The 16,210-nt window shown below is 57.0% G+C and overlaps 1 protein-coding gene across 1 annotated transcript; it reads right to left on the reverse strand.

The window, feature by feature from the left end:
* Positions 1-820: 820 nt before the first annotated feature.
* On the reverse strand, positions 821-15,726 carry ppp1r14ba (protein phosphatase 1, regulatory (inhibitor) subunit 14Ba). The gene is made up of 4 exons (XM_088608620.1): positions 14,852-15,726; positions 4,827-4,910; positions 4,147-4,179; positions 821-3,749 (listed from the first exon to the last, which is right to left on the reverse strand). The coding sequence occupies exons 1-4, from the start codon at positions 15,047-15,049 to the stop codon at positions 3,681-3,683; spliced, it is 384 nt and encodes a 127-aa protein (XP_088464746.1). The 5' UTR covers positions 15,050-15,726; the 3' UTR covers positions 821-3,680.
* Between the last annotated feature and the right edge of the window lie 484 nt (positions 15,727-16,210).

Here is a 16,210-nt window from a genome sequence, read left to right on the forward strand (position 1 = left end):
CTGGTCTGAGGAATTCTGGGCTTCGAAACCCTGCCGGATTTAAACCCACGCTTCGCGGGTTGGGGCGGAGACCGGGCCTGGCACAAACGGGAGCAGGCTCAAACACACCAGGGTGTGCCGCGGCCCTGGCTGTGGAATGCGTGTGCGAGTGCGTGCCAGCATGCACGTCCGACTCCATCTCCCGTTTCCCTCTTAGCCAGATGTGTGCCCCCCCCCCGCCCCCCTCCCACAGAACAGTTGAGCCAGAAAGGCGCGCTGTGTGTGTGTGTGTGTGTGTGTCAAGCTTTGGAGAATCCCGTTCGCAAGGCTGGAATACAGCTCTGGAAGCTAAGTTTCATAAGGAGGTTACGCGCCTTTATAGTAGTTTCCAATTCTGTGGGGCCTACGTTCCAAAGGTTCGAACTTGGATCAGCTCCAGGCCCCTGGGGACACTTAAAGCAGCTTTCAACACAATAGGGACGGGCGAGTGGCAGTGTGGCAGGTTGCCATGGAAACGCGTTCGGCCAAGCAACCTGCATCACCTGCCCGCCTCAGGTGGTCCAGATTGTTTTAGGTCCGCTCTCGCAGTCCCGCGGGGGCTCACTCGCTTCGCACTCCCTTCTCGGCCCTCCTCTGGGACTCTCGACCCCAGCCTCATCATCCCGCCCACGGATTTTGGATCTCTGCCTCTTGGCTTTGGGCCTGGCTCTAAGTTAAGACCGGGGGGCAGTCGTTTGCTGCCCCCTGATCTAGTGTCTTTCTGGGGGGGGGGATACCTCCAGCTTGAAAAGCAATATGGAGCAGGGCAGCTTCCCGCAGAAGAACAAAAAGGCAACTCGAGTTCAAGTACAACTGCTTTTATTAAAGAACAATTTTTTTCCCCATAAAAGTGTAACAAACTGGTAAAGGGGGCAGTAAAAGTATTGCTACGCATACGGGGGGGGGGGTGGTGGCTGTCCTCGGCCGGGCCTGCAGTCTCGCCTTGAGTGCAACAGGATGAACGGAAATCCCGGTGGGGGGGGCAGCAGGGCTGTGGGAAGGGCAGGCTACGCCTCCCTCCGCTGTTCTGACCCTTTCCTCCTCCTCCTCCGGTTCGGCCAAAGGTTTCTTTCAGATGTAACCCCACCCCCACCCCGATTGCCAAAGGTAACGTCCATTCATTCCAGCTGTGTCCGGCTCCGAGCCCAGTCCGGCCCGGCCCACCCTGTGATCTCCGGGAAACCTGCTGTAGCAGAATTAACTGAAAAACCGGGGTGCAGGCAGATGAACCCCCCCCCAGCCCTGATGGAAACTTGGCTCCACTCGCAGCAGGCACTAAGGAGGCATGAGGCTGCACACGGGGGGGATAAATTCCCCACAAAGCCAGACCCTTCGCCCCTCAGCATGAGGTTGGGTCGGGGAGGGGGGGGATTCTTGTGCGATTGTAACATTCTCTCCCCACACCCCCAGAAGAGGGCTGCGGGAATGATCTTTGGGAATTCTGATTAGATCCCTAAGGAAAGTCTGATGGAAACCCCCCCCTCCCCGATAATCGGCTGTTCCGCACAGGCAGGTCTGGAATCGGAGCTTAAGGCCACCGGTGGATTCGGGATGGGGGCAGACTTCTGAAAGGTCAGGCGACTCCCGGGGCGCCTGAGGAACTGGGTCCAGATTGGGGGGGACGACTGTGTCCGACGGGATTCAAGATGGCGTCTGGGTTAGTGGTTAAGGGACTGACGTCTGGATTCAACGACAGCAGGGCCCGAGGCGAGGCCTGGACCGGCGGGGCCCAGGTCGAACAGTGGGGAAGAGGGGGGTGGGTGGAGGACGTTCTATTCCAGGATTCCTTGCCCAGGATGTGCAGGCGAGGCGCTCAAGTGGAAATGACTAACTCCCTTCTTTCAGGGGCCAGGAAAGCAGACCCCCAACTAACCCACTAACCGTCGTGTCAGCGTGTCCGGGGAGGGGACTGCAGGCGCGGCCCACCGTCCGCAGCAGGGAGAGCCCGGCCTTAAGGCAGGTGGGGGGTGCCCACAACTCTCTGGTCTCTCGTTCACTGCTGGGGTACCCCTCCGACATCCCAGCACGCAGCGGGAACGGAGGGAGATGGGGGCTCCAGGCGTCGAGGCGGACCAGCACCCAGAATCCAGAGCGGCCCGGCGGCCCCCCCCATCGGGTCAGACCGAGCCGTGATTCCACGGGACCTGAAGTCCAGCCCGTCCAGCTGCTGCCCTCCGCTCTCCTGCACGGCCTAGTCTGGATCGAGAACAGTCAGTCTGTGTCCAACAGCGGCGAGGCGAGACTCAGTCCTCCTAGCAATGGGACCGCGGGGGGGACATCCGCTCTTGGACAGAGACGGTGGACATCAGGGGCTGCCAGAGGGCGCTGATGGCACCAGTCGCTGCCAGAGGGCGCTGATGCCACCAGTCGCCACCAGAGGGCGCTAGCACCACGGGTGAGTACCAGCCCTCCACTGATGTAGCGCTGTCTAGTGTCCACGGGATCTATGTTGGTATGAAAAGGTCTGTACATGGAGCATATTGCTTAAGAATTTAGTGCTGATTACAAACGGCAAGACAGTGGATCTACATGTGCCTACAGTCACGCATGCACGACCTCCGCACGCCGGTACGTGCTTTCCTCTACTGGGCTACAGCCCCTAAGGCCGAGGAAGCGAACAGGAAACGCAGCTCTGGGAGACCCGAGCGGACAGCCGTGACGCTATCCCCACAGCGGATATAAAATGAAAAGAACCTCAGGCGGCACGCTTGTCCGCTGTGTTTCGTTTACAAAACGTTCAAGTCTAAGCTCACGGGGGCCGGCCGTGAAAAAAAGAACTACAAAAAAAAAGCTTTTTAAAAAACTGTAAAAATTACAAAAACACTTCAAAACGCACTTTTTTTTCCCCAGAAATGTGATTTTTTTGCACGCGAGTCTGTCCGTGTGTGTGTGGAGGCCAGCTGTCTGTCAAGTGTCAGTGTGCCAGATTCTCTTTGTCCTGTGGTCTCGGTCTGTCCATCTTGGGCGTCTGTCTGGGTCCGGCGTCCAACCACTTTGTGCGTCTGTCCATCTGTCCATCCAGTCCAGGTGTCCATCCATGTGTCTGTCCATCCAGTTCAGTCTGACAGCTATCCCAGGTGTCCAGCTGTCTCCGGCATCCAGCTGTGTCGGGTGTCCAGCTGTCTGCAGAGCCCAGCTGTGTCGGGCATCCAGCTGTCACCGGCGTCCAGCTGTGTCAGGCGTCCAGCTGTGTGCAGAGCCCAGCTGTGCCGGGTGTCCAACTGTCTGCAGAGCCCAGCTGTCTGCAGAGCCCAGCTGTGCCGGGCGTCCAGCTGTGTCGGGTGTCCAGTTGTCTGCAGAGCCCAGCTGTGTCGGGTGTCCAGTTGTCTGCAGAGCCCAGCTGTGCCGGGCGTCCAGCTGTCTGCAGAGCCCAGCTGTGCCGGGCGTCCAGCTGTCTGCAGAGCCCAGCTGTGTTGGGTGTCCAGCTGTCTGCAGAGCCCTGCTGTGTCGGGTGTCCAGCTGTCTGCAGAGCCCTGCTGTGTCGGGTGTCCAACTGTGCCGGGCGTCCAGCTGTCTGCAGAGCCCAGCTGTGCCGGGCGTCCAGCCGTGGGTCTGTCTGCGTCTCTGCACGTTTCTCAGTGTGTGGTTCTGACATTTCCCTGCTGCCCGCAGAATCGGCAAAGACGGGCAGTTTGGGGGGGGGGGGGGGGGGGGGTCCGTTCTCACTTCTTCTGGGGTGTGCTTAGTTTCTGCATCCCCCGGATTCGGTCGAGGAGCTCGGAGACGAAGACCTGCGACAGAAGAGAAAGAAACCCCGAGAATAAACCGGGCACGACCCTCAACACGAACGCCTCCCCCCCCAAGTCTATTCCAGCTGGGTGGCGGTGGGTCTTCCTAGCTCCACCAAGCACAGCGTGGACCTGCGTCTGCTGCCCGCTGGGACACCCTGGGCAAGACCCTGAAACCAATAACCCCAACGAGCCCTGTAGACCCCGGTCGTCCTGTACAATGATATAGTGTCAGAGTGTCAGAGGGCGGTACTTGGGCCGGTTTCAGTACAGACCGTACAGTGCGTGGATCGACCTTAAGAGGTATGCAAGAGGCAGGTCATGCACGCTCACACACACACGCTCACGCTCACACACACACGCACACACGGCAGGAGGGCGAGCTGGAGAGATGACTTACGTCAGTAGGTTTGTAACAGTCTACCAGCAGGTCCTGTGGAACAGAGAGACAGAGAGAGAGACACGCCGGTGAGACGACATGGAAAGTGCGCGTGTAATCATTAGTAATAATTGCTTACACTTATATAGCGCTTTTCTGGACACTCCACTCAAAGCGCTTTACAGGTCATGGGGATCCCCTCCACCCCCCACCAGGTGGGGCTGCACACTGGATGATGCGACGGCAGCCATAGGGCGCCAGAACGCTCCCCCACACCCCAGCTCTCAGTGGGGAGGAGAGCAGAGTAAAGTAGCCCATTCATAGAGAGCATGTATACATATATATTCCCAGACTATAGAACGGGAACAGGGTTCCGTATTAAAAACTGTTCTGTAGGTCTTGGAATCAGCCCTAAAGCAAACAAACGCACATCAGGTGGCTCTGCTGGCTGATGCCCTAATACAGTCACGGCCCATTCACGGTCACCTGTCCCACAATTCACAGCCACCTCTGCCCCCCCCCTACAGGCATTACGATCTGTACTGGCTGTGTGTATATCCCACCCTTCAGAGCCCACGGTCTCCTACAGAGCCGCAGAGGTCCAGCGCCGCCCAGCTCGGAGCTCACAGGCCTGGGCGGCGCTCGGGACAGGCGCCGGTCTCCCCCTGCCTCGCTCCCGGCCCCCTCGCACAGCGACCCACCTTGACCCGGGCGGCGCGGTCCCCCTCGCTGGGCAGGTCCAGCAGCTCGTCCACGTCGATCTCCAGCTCGGGGATGGCCTCCTCCTGCGGGAGAGGGAGCAGGGAGGTCAGGCTTTGCTGGCTTGCCAGTATTCTGGGAAAAAGGAGGAGCCCAGTCCCTGGCTCACTAGCCAATCACACTTGGTTCCTTTGGGCGCGGCGCAGTACTGCACGCTGTCCAGCAGGTGGCAGCATCGCACCACACTTTCCACCACCTCCTGAACGACAGAAAATCTCCCACCCACACGTCGACATTCCTCCATCCATTTCCTTACTGCTTTTTCCAGTTTAGGGTCGCAGGGGGAACATGCGGACTCCATGCAGATCGACAGCACCCCAGGAGTTAAACTCGGGACCCCCGCGCGGCAAAGCAACACAGCTCACCACTGGGCCACTCCCCACCCCCCCCCGCCCCAACACTTCTTCAACCTGAGGCAGGACAGGCTTCTGCACGCACACATGAGTAAGGCCCTGCGTGACGCGCGCCCCCCCCAGTCCACCGCTAAGCCGCGCGTGTCTCCCAGGGTCATGCTGTGGCCTCCCCTGAGGTCTGGCAGAATAGATTTCCATTCGAGTTAATTAACCAGCTCTCCGCCTGGCAGCCCGGGCTGGGGCAGATCGATACGCATTTCCCAGGGAGAGACCTGAGGGAGGGGGCTGGGGGCAGCCCCAATATGCAATATCCAGGTCAAAGTGGTTGGGGTTTGTTTTGTTTTTTTTGCACGAGATAAAATACCTCTCTCTTTACCCCACAAGCAACCTTTATCAAAAAAACTCAAACTCAACGTGTAGCACTCTCAGACCAGGAGTTTGCAGTCCCGGCCCTGCAGGGGGCGCTCTGCCTGGAAAGTTCCCAGACTCCAGGTCTCTTTAAAAAAAAAAACAGCTGCAGCCAAAGAGCTGACAGCAGGTGCTCAATTAGTCCAATTAAGCCGCTAACGAGCAGGTGTAGGTTCAGGGGAAGGCGCTGTCTGAATACTGCGTCATCGCCAGTGCTTTCAGGACCTCTCGTGGTCCTGACTAAAGACATCCGTGCCTCGGGCGACGTGGTGACCCAGCCTGCCGTCACCGAGACTCCGGGAGAGAACGCGTGGTGCCGTTTCAATCGTGAGAGAGCGCAGTGCCGTTTATACGGAAGTATTTTTAAAATATAAGGGGCAGTTGCATGTCTGCCACTGTGTTTACCGCAGAGGGGATAACTCTGATGCCGGAAACCCCAGAGGAATCATTTCGAGTGGCCGCAAGTGTTAGCCCACGCAGGGTCGTTAAAGAAGGAGGGCGTTTTCCCTTGAATTAAGCTGCTGTCTCGTTCGGGGTGAGGGCCGCGCTGCCTCGGACCCCGCTCTGAGTGGACACCTGGAGCAGCAGGTTCCGAAACGAAGGACCCCTCCTGCCCCCCCCCCGAACCCCCCAGCCAGGATCCGGGGCAGGACGGCCTGCTTGGCGTCGCTCGCTGACCCCAGCACCAGCCCCACGGGCTAAAAATACCCCAGCGCTACGATCGGGCCCGCCGTCATCCTGCAAATTACAGAGAACTGCTGGCAGCCTGCCAGCTGAATCTGCTTCTGCATAAACCACATCCAGAGGGCTTCAGCAACAAGCACAGTGTCCTGTACAGGGATATAGTGTATACAGGGCTTCAGCAACAAGCACAGTGTCCTGTACATGGATATAGTGTATACAGGGCTTCAGCAACAAGCACAGTGTCCTGTACATGGATATAGTGTATACAGGGCTTCAGCAACAAGCACAGTGTCCTGTACATGGATATAGTGTATACAGGGCTTCAGCAACAAGCACAGTGTCCTGTACATGGATATAGTGTATACAGGGCTTCAGCAACAAGCACAGTGTCCTGTACATGGATATAGTGTATACAGGGCTTCAGCAACAAGCACAGTGTCCTGTACATGGATATAGTGTATACAGGGCTTCAGCAACAAGCACAGTGTCCTGTACATGGATATAGTGTATACAGGGCTTCAGCAACAAGCACAGTGTCCTGTACATGGATATAGTGTATACAGGGCTTCAGCCACAAGCACAGTGTCCTGTACATGGATATAGTGTATACAGGGCTTCAGCAACAAGCACAGTGTCCTGTACATGGATATAGTGTATACAGGGCTTCAGCAACAAGCACAGTGTCCTGTACATGGATATAGTGTATACAGGGCTTCAGCAACAAGCACAGTGTCCTGTACATGGATATAGTGTAGACAGGGCTTCAGCAACAAGCACAGTGTCCTGTACATGGATATAGTGTATACAAGGCTTCAGCAACAAGCACAGTGTCCTGTACATGGATATAGTGTATACAGGGCTTCAGCAACAAGCACAGTGTCCTGTACATGGATATAGTGTATACAGGGCTTCAGCAACAAGCACAGTGTCCTGTACATGGATATAGGGTATACAGGGCTTCAGCAACAAGCACAGTGTCCTGTACATGGATATAGTGTATACAGGGCTTCAGCAACAAGCACAGTGTCCTGTACATGGATATAGTGTATACAGGGCTTCAGCAACAAGCACAGTGTCCTGTACATGGATATAGTGTATACAGGGCTTCAGCAACAAGCACAGTGTCCTGTACATGGATATAGTGTATACAGGGCTTCAGCAACAAGCACAGTGTCCTGTACAGGGATATAGTGTATACAGGGCTTCAGCAACAAGAACAGTGTCCTGTACATGGATATAGTGTATACAGGGCTTCAGCAACAAGCACAGTGTCCTGTACATGGATATAGTGTATACAGGGCTTCAGCAACGAGCAATCCTGTACATATACGTATATGCTCTTAAAATTAGATACAATTACTATAATAAATACAGTCTGTGAAACTAGGCCAATCAATAGTTGATTTAGTGTAATATAATAGTATTAACTGCACAGTCTAAAGAGTTATCAGCTCCATGTGCCTCAAGCCATTCAAGGGCAGATCCTGAGCTCCCGATACGTGGGTCCAGTTTAAGACACTCGAACCCCAGAGCCCTTGTTTTCCAAAGCCGACAGCCGTGTGCGCACATCCCAGCAGACATCTGAGAATCAGGCAAGCTGCCTTCCCTGTCCACAACGCCACACACAAAATGGAGCAGCCTTAAACACGGCGTAGGGGAAACACAGCAGCCTGGGGCTCGGTGTCACAGACATTCCAGCTTTGATCTCTTGCCCTGGGGAGAAAGTTAGCTGTGTGCGGGACAGGAAGTGAGAGAGAGAGCAGCCCTTCCTGTCATACGCTGGGGTCAGGGAGTGCACACACAAGACTAACGAGAGCCGCAGGAGAAGAAGCAACAGCAGCTGAGCCTCCCACTGCAGCACAGCCTGATCCACTCCCCTGTTTACAGGAGCTCCAGTAAGAATCTCGCTGGAAACATGCAAATGTGCTGGACAGTACTTGCAACACACAGCTCTCTTTGCATAATTTTCGAAAAAACAATACACATGTATACACAGCCCCTGCAGATTATAATTCCTGACCGATGCACTGCACAGACAGCACAACAGACCAGCTGTCCCCCTGGTCTAACGGGACCGGACCTGAACCACCGGAGCAGCTGTCCTCCTGGTGTAATAAGACCTTTATTCCTGGAGTGTGTTGGAGCAGGCGGAGGGGTGCAGCTGTCCTGTCCTGTATGAGAAAGGAGGGGGTGCAGCTGTCTCTCAAACAGGGGGCTGTTTCTCAGACCGGAAGAGAGAGAGAGAGGGGAAGGGGCTGCTAGCCAAGCTTAGCACACAGGCGCACACACACACACACAAACCTTCACATGCATGCAAACGCACACACAAATTCTCATGCATGCAAACACAATTGCATAACCTCTCACATGCAAGCCAAGACACGCACACAAAATCGCATGTGTGCAGACACACACACACACATGCAAATAACACAAAAAATAAAACACATACACGCTAGCAGGCACACAACCAAACCCTATCAGACATCAGGCACGTGCTCCCATTTCTGTGGGGATGTCCCATCAGCTCCACTTCTGTTGAGCTATTTCAGACTCCACAGGGGGTGAGGACAGACCTCAGTCGAACAGTGCGGGCGCATTCAGACTTGCAAGACACTGCTGCATGGTTTCTACATCAAGTTCTGTCTGTGGGGTGAGGAGCTCTCTGAGCAGTTTGTTAGGAATCACTTCAAAGAGAAATGCTGCCAGAGCTCTGAACATTATGACAGCAAATATATAAGTCAAAAAGAATGAGACAAGTTCTGTTATTGAGAACACTTTCTTAAAATCTGTGCCCACACCGATATCAAGCCCACACACACACCTATCGTATTACAGCACAGCAGTGCGCTGGAGGAGGGCCAGGACAAGCAGACTGCAACTGTAGTGATCCACTACAGGATTTACACCACACTCAATCACACTCCCCCTGCGCAGCAGTCTGATCCACTGCAGGATTTACACCACGCTCAATCACACTCCCCCTGCGCAGCAGTCTGATCCACTACAGGATTTACACCACGCTTAATCACACTCCAAGTGCACAGCAGTCTGATCCACTGCAGGATTTACACCACGCTCAATCACACTCCCAGTGCACAGCAGTCTGATCCACTGCAGGATTTACAGCACTCTCAATCACACTCCCCTTGCGCAGCAGTCTGATCCACTGCAGGATTTACACCACGCTCAATCACACTCCCAGTGCACAGCAGTCTGATCCACTGCAGGATTTACAGCACTCTCAATCACACTCCCCCTGCGCAGCAGTCTGATCCACTGCAGGATTTACAGCACTCTCAATCACACTCCCCCTGCGCAGCAGTCTGATCCACTGCAGGATTTACACCACGCTCAATCACACTCCCAGTGCACAGCAGTCTGATCCACTGCAGGATTTACAGCACACTCAATCACACTCCCAGTGCACAGCAGTCTGATCCACTGCAGGATTTACAGCACGCTCAATCACACTCCCAGTGCACAGCAGTCTGATCCACTGCAGGATTTACACCACGCTCAATCACACTCCCAGTGCACAGCAGTCTGATCAACCCCAGAGTTTGCAAACAGCACTTGCAGGCTGTTACCTCAGACCTGACTGTTACCTCAGAAATCACATTTGAATAACCGGCTTGGTCCAACGGAGTAAACAGCTTAGCGCTCACGCCCACACGCGGGGCTCTCGCGAAGTCAGGCGCTCTGTGGAGACCGCAGTGTTGTGACAACCACAGCGCCTCGGAGGGGCCGGCGGGCAACGGCGGTGGACACGCCAATCGGCTGAGCTGCAGGCGAGCTCGCCCGGAGCTCTCCGATCCCTCTGGGGGTGTCAACCATGGGAACGCACTCCCCACGAGCCCCCTCTGCACACACGGATCAGGTTTCACCACACGGCTAGCCATGCAGAAACTGTGCAACAAACACGGCTGTGCACGGGGAGTCTGATCATCAACACTGTAAAACCTGGAGCGGATCTGACTGCTGTGCAACGGGAATTTGAATGACAGCCCTGTAAAACCTGCAGAGGCTCAGATTGCTGTGCAACGGGAGTCTGATTATCAACGCTGTAAAACCTGGAGCGGATCTGACTGCTGTGCAACAGGAATTTGAATGACAGCCCTGTAAAACCTGCAGCGGATCAGATTGCTGTGCAACGGGAGTCTGATTATCAATGCTGTAAAACCCGGAGCGGATCAGACTGCTGTGCAACGGGAATCTCAATGACAGCGCTGTAGAACCCAGAGCGGATCAGACTGCTGTGCAATAGGAGTCTGATTCACAGCACTGCAAAACCCAGAGCGGATCAGACTGCTGTGCAACAGGAATCTCAATGACAGCGCTGTAAAACCTGGAGCGGATCTGACTGCTGTGCAATGGGAATCTCAATGACAGCGCTGTTAAACCTGGAGCGGATCTGACTGCTGTGCAACGGGAATCTCAATGACAGCGCTGTTAAACCTGGAGCGGATCTGACTGCTGTGCAATGGGAATCTCAATGACAGCGCTGTTAAACCTGGAGCGGATCTGACTGCTGTGCAACGGGAATCTCAATGACAGCGCTGTAAAACCTGGAGCGGATCTGACTGCTGCGCAGCAGCAGATAATATTACGATTCTAGACTGGCAGACAGGGGAGGCAGCGTGTTGCGAATCCAGCCAGTGTTGAGCACAGAGCCTTCCTCTCTCCTGCTTTTCGGAAGGAAACGGAGCCCAGCCAGCAGGCCCTGAACCTCCGGGAGAGGACTGCTGACATCCTCCCAGATGAAGCCGGGCAGAGTCAGGCGGGCAGTGGCGGGTGATTCACCATGTGTAAGCGGGGAATGAGGGATGAGACACGCACTCCAGCTCCCGGGACTGGGCGCTGATTAATCGGGCGGATGTTGTCATGCCGAGATACAAGCCGTGGTGGTTAACCCCTAACTCGGCCCCCCCCTCACAAGCGAAAGAAACATCTTAACTGAGCTCCTCCTAAGCGGGCTGCTGTTCTGGCCGCCCCAGCGTCAGATCCTGCAATATGGGCTAGTGTCAGACTCTGTGCACCTTATTCTATGCCCTGCCGGGTTAGTGCTTGCTCCTCTTTGTGCCCAGTGTTGTGCTGGACCCCTACTCGTTCCATACCAAGGCTGCCGGCTTGAACGCTGACCGAGACGCAGCGTGACCCCCTCTCCCACCTCCTCCTGCCCTCTGGCGCGAGAATTGCATGGACCTCTTAGGTCACAAGGCCAACTCAAACCGCTCTGGATGGAACAGGGCCCCTACCAGAGAGCAGAGCTGACCGTCTGCTATATAAAATACGATCAGAAGTGATTTTCTATTTCGTTACCAATGGTTTTCAAGCCCTCGGTGCTCAGGTTGCTTCCTCAGGACATGAGCTCTGAACAGTGTACCCTGAGCTCGATGATGCCTTGACACTCCACGCTATAATTAACTCACAAATACCACCACAGACGCAAAAATCCCCAGCACCTAGTGCTGGCTTCTGTTATAGACTAGAACTGCACTGCGTATAAACCAGAGCTCATCAGGCTGCTGCGCACTGGGAGTCTGACTGCACTGTACCACCTGGAGCGGATCAGACTGCTGCGCACTGGGAGTCTGACTGACAGCACCGTCACACCTGGAGCGGATCAGACTGCTGCACACTGGGAGTCTGACTGACAGCACTGTACCACCTGGAGCGGATCAGACTGCTGCGCACTGGGAGTCTGACCGCGATGTCAAAGGGGATCGTGACCGATAACAACGTACGACCCTCAGAGCATTGGACTGCTGTGCGATCAGAGTCGTGACAGAGTACACGGCAAAACCCGGAGTGGATCAGACTGCTGTGCAATGGGGTTCCAACAGGCAGTATTATGGAAGGTACGATCAGAAAGACACATGTCTGTAACTCTGCCCACCCTCCTCCCCCGCCTGGTGCTGTGGGGTCATCCTCACCCTCGAGGCACGAAGCCTGGAGACGCGTGATCAATGAAGGACAGATCGATTGGTCTAGACTGGCTGCACGCCTGACAAAAGAGAAAGAGGCCTTCTTTAGCCCGCGGGCCGAGCGAGCGCAAGAGACACGGGACAGTCCTACCGGACCGCGGACCGGTCTCGGGAGTTACTTCTGCCCCCCCCCCGCAGGGCGACCCACTGGCTCCCGATCCAGCCCGGGTGTTGAGCATGGCCTCTCGGGGGAGGCTCAGTGGTGGCTGGGCTCTGTCAGGACTCACTGTATCCCCCCAAGGAAGAGCAGCAGCACCAGCCCTGTGTCCCAGCCTCTTCCCCCTCGGATCCGCCCAGGACGCCAAGGAACGGGACCGGCTCCTCCGGGCCAGAACTCAGATCGGTTCTGGGCCATCCTTGAGGGAACAAGGCAATGACCCGGGTTCTGGGTTCTGGGTCGACTGGGTGCGGGCCAGAGGCCACGTGAGGCCTCTCTCAAGAGAGTGTCTGGCTGACCTGGGGGGGTCTGGAGCCGGCTGTCGAACCCGAGCTCAGCTGTGAGCGTCGGGGGCCTGTCAGGGGTCTGGACACCCAGAGCAAAGCCAGCAGCTGGTGACCTTGTGTTCAAACCGAAAGAGAACACAATTCCTGCGCATTGCTGCCTCACAGCACTGGGGCCCCGGGTTCAATTCTGGGCCTGGGGTGCTGTCTGTGGGGAGTCTGCATGTTCCCCTCCTCATTAATGTGGGTTTCCTCCCCGTCCTGAGACAAGCCGGTGGGTTAATTGGCTTCTGGGAAAACCGTCCCTGGCGTGAGTGTGCGTCAGCGTGTCTGTGTCCTGTGACGGACTGGCGTCCCGTCCAGGGTGTAGCCCGCCTCGCGCCCGTTGCTTGCTGGGATAGATTCCAGCCCCCCCCCCACCGAACCCTGAATTGGATAAAGCCGTCGGAAAGTGGCTGGACGGAGTTTCCTCCAGACCGCCGCAATCGCACAGCTTGAGCTGCTGTTTGTTATCTGGATCCCGAGAGGAGATTCCTCCAGCTCTTCCACAGCGGCTGACCGAAATCAGTGGACTTGGGACCTGTGACACTTCAGCGTCATTAACGAGTATGCTATTAATTAAATCATTCAGCCCGCTGTTGAACTGAAGAGCCCCGGTCCAGGAACTCAGTCTGGCGCCCCTTCCCCCTGAATCGGGTTCTTTTAAAATCTTTTTTCTTATTTTTGTCGGGAGGACAGCCATCGCGGGCGCCGTCTGTGTGCCTGGAACATGTTGTTTGCGACCGATCCGGCTGGCACGGCGAAGGCGGAAAAAACGGGTCATTTTTAAAAACGCTGCCGGAGTGTCGATAATTATTGTCTTTTTTTTCCCTGCTCTGTTTTGTTTGTGTTTTTCCTCTCTCCTGCGATCAGGAGGCGCGTGCTCCCGGGGGGGGGCATCGCGTGCTGACCGGAGCCCGAAGTCGAAACGACCCCCGGAGGCTGGAGGGGGGTGGTGGTGGGCCGCACGCTGCTTCGTTCGCTCTCTTGCTCCCTCTGCGCCTGCGCAGGGCCTGGGCCAGCCGGGCGAGCCACGTGTCTGCCAGGGCCGGACACGCCACGGCCCCGGTGATGGGGGGGGGGGGCTCGGTGAGGCACAGGGTCCGGACCCCGCAGAGAGAGAGGCGTCCGGCCCGGGAACAGCCACGTCTCTCGGGACCGGACCGATACCGCGGTCACCCGCCCTGCGCTCACAAAGCCTTCATTCGGCAGTTTTGTTGGTAGGGGGTCAAGAGAGGTCATGCCGCTTTTCCTCCCGGTGCCCTAACGTCTCCCTCCCCAGCTTAGGGATGGCAGGATTCCCCGGGTGGTCGGTTCTTTTATATAGGGCAGCTCGTACCCAGCGCGCCAGGACGCGCGGTTTGAAGTCAAGGTATATTTTTAGACCATGCGCCAGCGATTAAGTCATGTTCCTCCCTCTCCTCAAGGGCTCGGCGTGCATTGTAGCCGTGCAGCCGGGCCCCCTTTGTGAGAACAGACAGCTGCAGCAACGCCCCGGTACCCCCCCTCCCCACCGCACACACACACACACACCCCGGACCCCCGCGAGGCAGGATACCTGCCCGTCCGGCCGCGACATCCTGTTGTCCCCGTGCGGTGGGTGGGTGCCGTCCGGCCGGCGCGGCCCCGCTGTCTTCACGGGGGGGGTGAGGACACCTCCGTCGGCACAGGGCGGGCAACGCGACACAGCCCGTGCTCTGACCCCCGCCGGCCGTGCCGCCCCCCCCTCCCAACACACACACCTTAATCCTATCGCAATAGCTGGGCTAATTCTTCTAGGAAATAAGTAGATTATATAACCCCCACCCTCCCCGAATCGCTTTCCATCCTTCTAAGAAAAGGAACAACAAAGAATTTTAAGCACCACCCCCCCCCGCCCGCCCGCCGGCAGTCTGAGCCCTGAACAGCCACCGGCTCAGCCCCGGTCGGTGATTACAGATGCCGGCACCCCCTCGGCTCAGCGATTACAGATGCCGGCCTCTCCCGCACGGCTACTCGCAAACACCCCTCCCCTCCGCCGATCGATCGATCGATCCGAGCCGCGCTACACGGTACCTCGCAGTCGTACAGCTCCGTCAGCTGATCGATAATCCACTCCTCCAGGTTCAGTCTCTTCCGCAGCTCCTTGCGGTCGTACTTCACCGTCACGCGTCCCTGCTTCCGCACCGGGACCTCCGCTTCCTCGGCGCCGGGCGGCGTTTGGAAATAGACCCGGGGCTGGGGACTGGACTCCGGGCTGGTCACCGCGGCCATGGTCCGGGGAGGGGGTCCGGGAAGGAGGTCGGCTGCTGGGGGTGGGGAGGTGGGGGACGTCCTCACCTCCGATAGCGGGCGGGAGCTGCAGATGTCAAGACAGCGTCGAGCGATATTCCGCGGGTGCTTCCCCTGGAGAAACTGGCCGCGCTCGCCTCTCCTCCCCCTTCCCCCAGTAACACACACACACAATACAATCCCAAATCTTACACGAGCAGGAGTAAGCTGGTCCACGGCTACTCTCACGCCAGAGAGAGAGAGACACAACAAGGAGAACTTTTTTTGGGTTTGTTTGGCAGAAGAGACTCTCTCGCCGGCTGCCGCTCGGTGAAATGCGATCTCCGCGCCCCGTTCCCCGTCCCCTTCGCCTCGGGCCCTCCCCGCCGCTCGCCGATCTACAGCCCCCCTCCTCCTCCTCCTCTTCCTCCTCTTCCCCCTCCCCGCTTTGCTTCGCGTGAAAGTGCCGCTTCCGGCCCGATCTTCCTCCCCGGCTGCAGGGCTCGGTCCGGAGACCCGGCTGGAGCACAGAGGGGCCCAGAGATACGCGAGGTTCGGCACCTCAACAGTCTCGTTTCCAATCCTGCTGTCCCGTCCGCTTTCTTCGCCTCCTTCTTTCCTCTCCCTCTTCCCCCCTCTCTCTCTCTCTCTTTGTAAGTCGCTGAGCACAGCCCCAACCCTCCTCCTCCTCTATCATCACACCCCTTCACAGACAGACGGCTCCGCGTCTGCACCGTCTCCGTCTCTCACTCCCACACCCCCCCTGTCCGCCAGACCACATGCAACACACACACAAAAAAACCCAACAGCTCTTCCTCTGTGCACAATCTCTCGAAAGGCGGGCTGACGTGCTGCTGTGTTCATGCACGGATTGGGGGCTTGTTTTTCAAACTCCTGCTCTCGGAAACTCCCCGAGAGAGCGCTGGCGCGGCCAGGTCCCTTGGTTTGCCCAGGGAGAGGAGGCCGTCGGGAAATCGCCGAGAAATAACGCCCAACACGCAAGCGAGCACCCTCCAGCACCGTGGGAGCTGGGCCCCCCCGGCTCGCCCGCTCGCCGCCGGCAAGCGCACCGCGGGCGCCACCTATTCCGACAACTGGGCGATTCATAAATTTGAGAAGCGCCACCAACTCGACTCGGGGGAAACCTCCCCAGTTGGCTCGGGG

The sequence above is a fragment of the Lepisosteus platostomus genome, chromosome 16 (assembly GCF_059453375.1).
Source record: "Lepisosteus platostomus isolate fLepPlt1 chromosome 16, fLepPlt1.hap1, whole genome shotgun sequence".
NCBI lineage: Eukaryota > Metazoa > Chordata > Actinopteri > Semionotiformes > Lepisosteidae > Lepisosteus > Lepisosteus platostomus.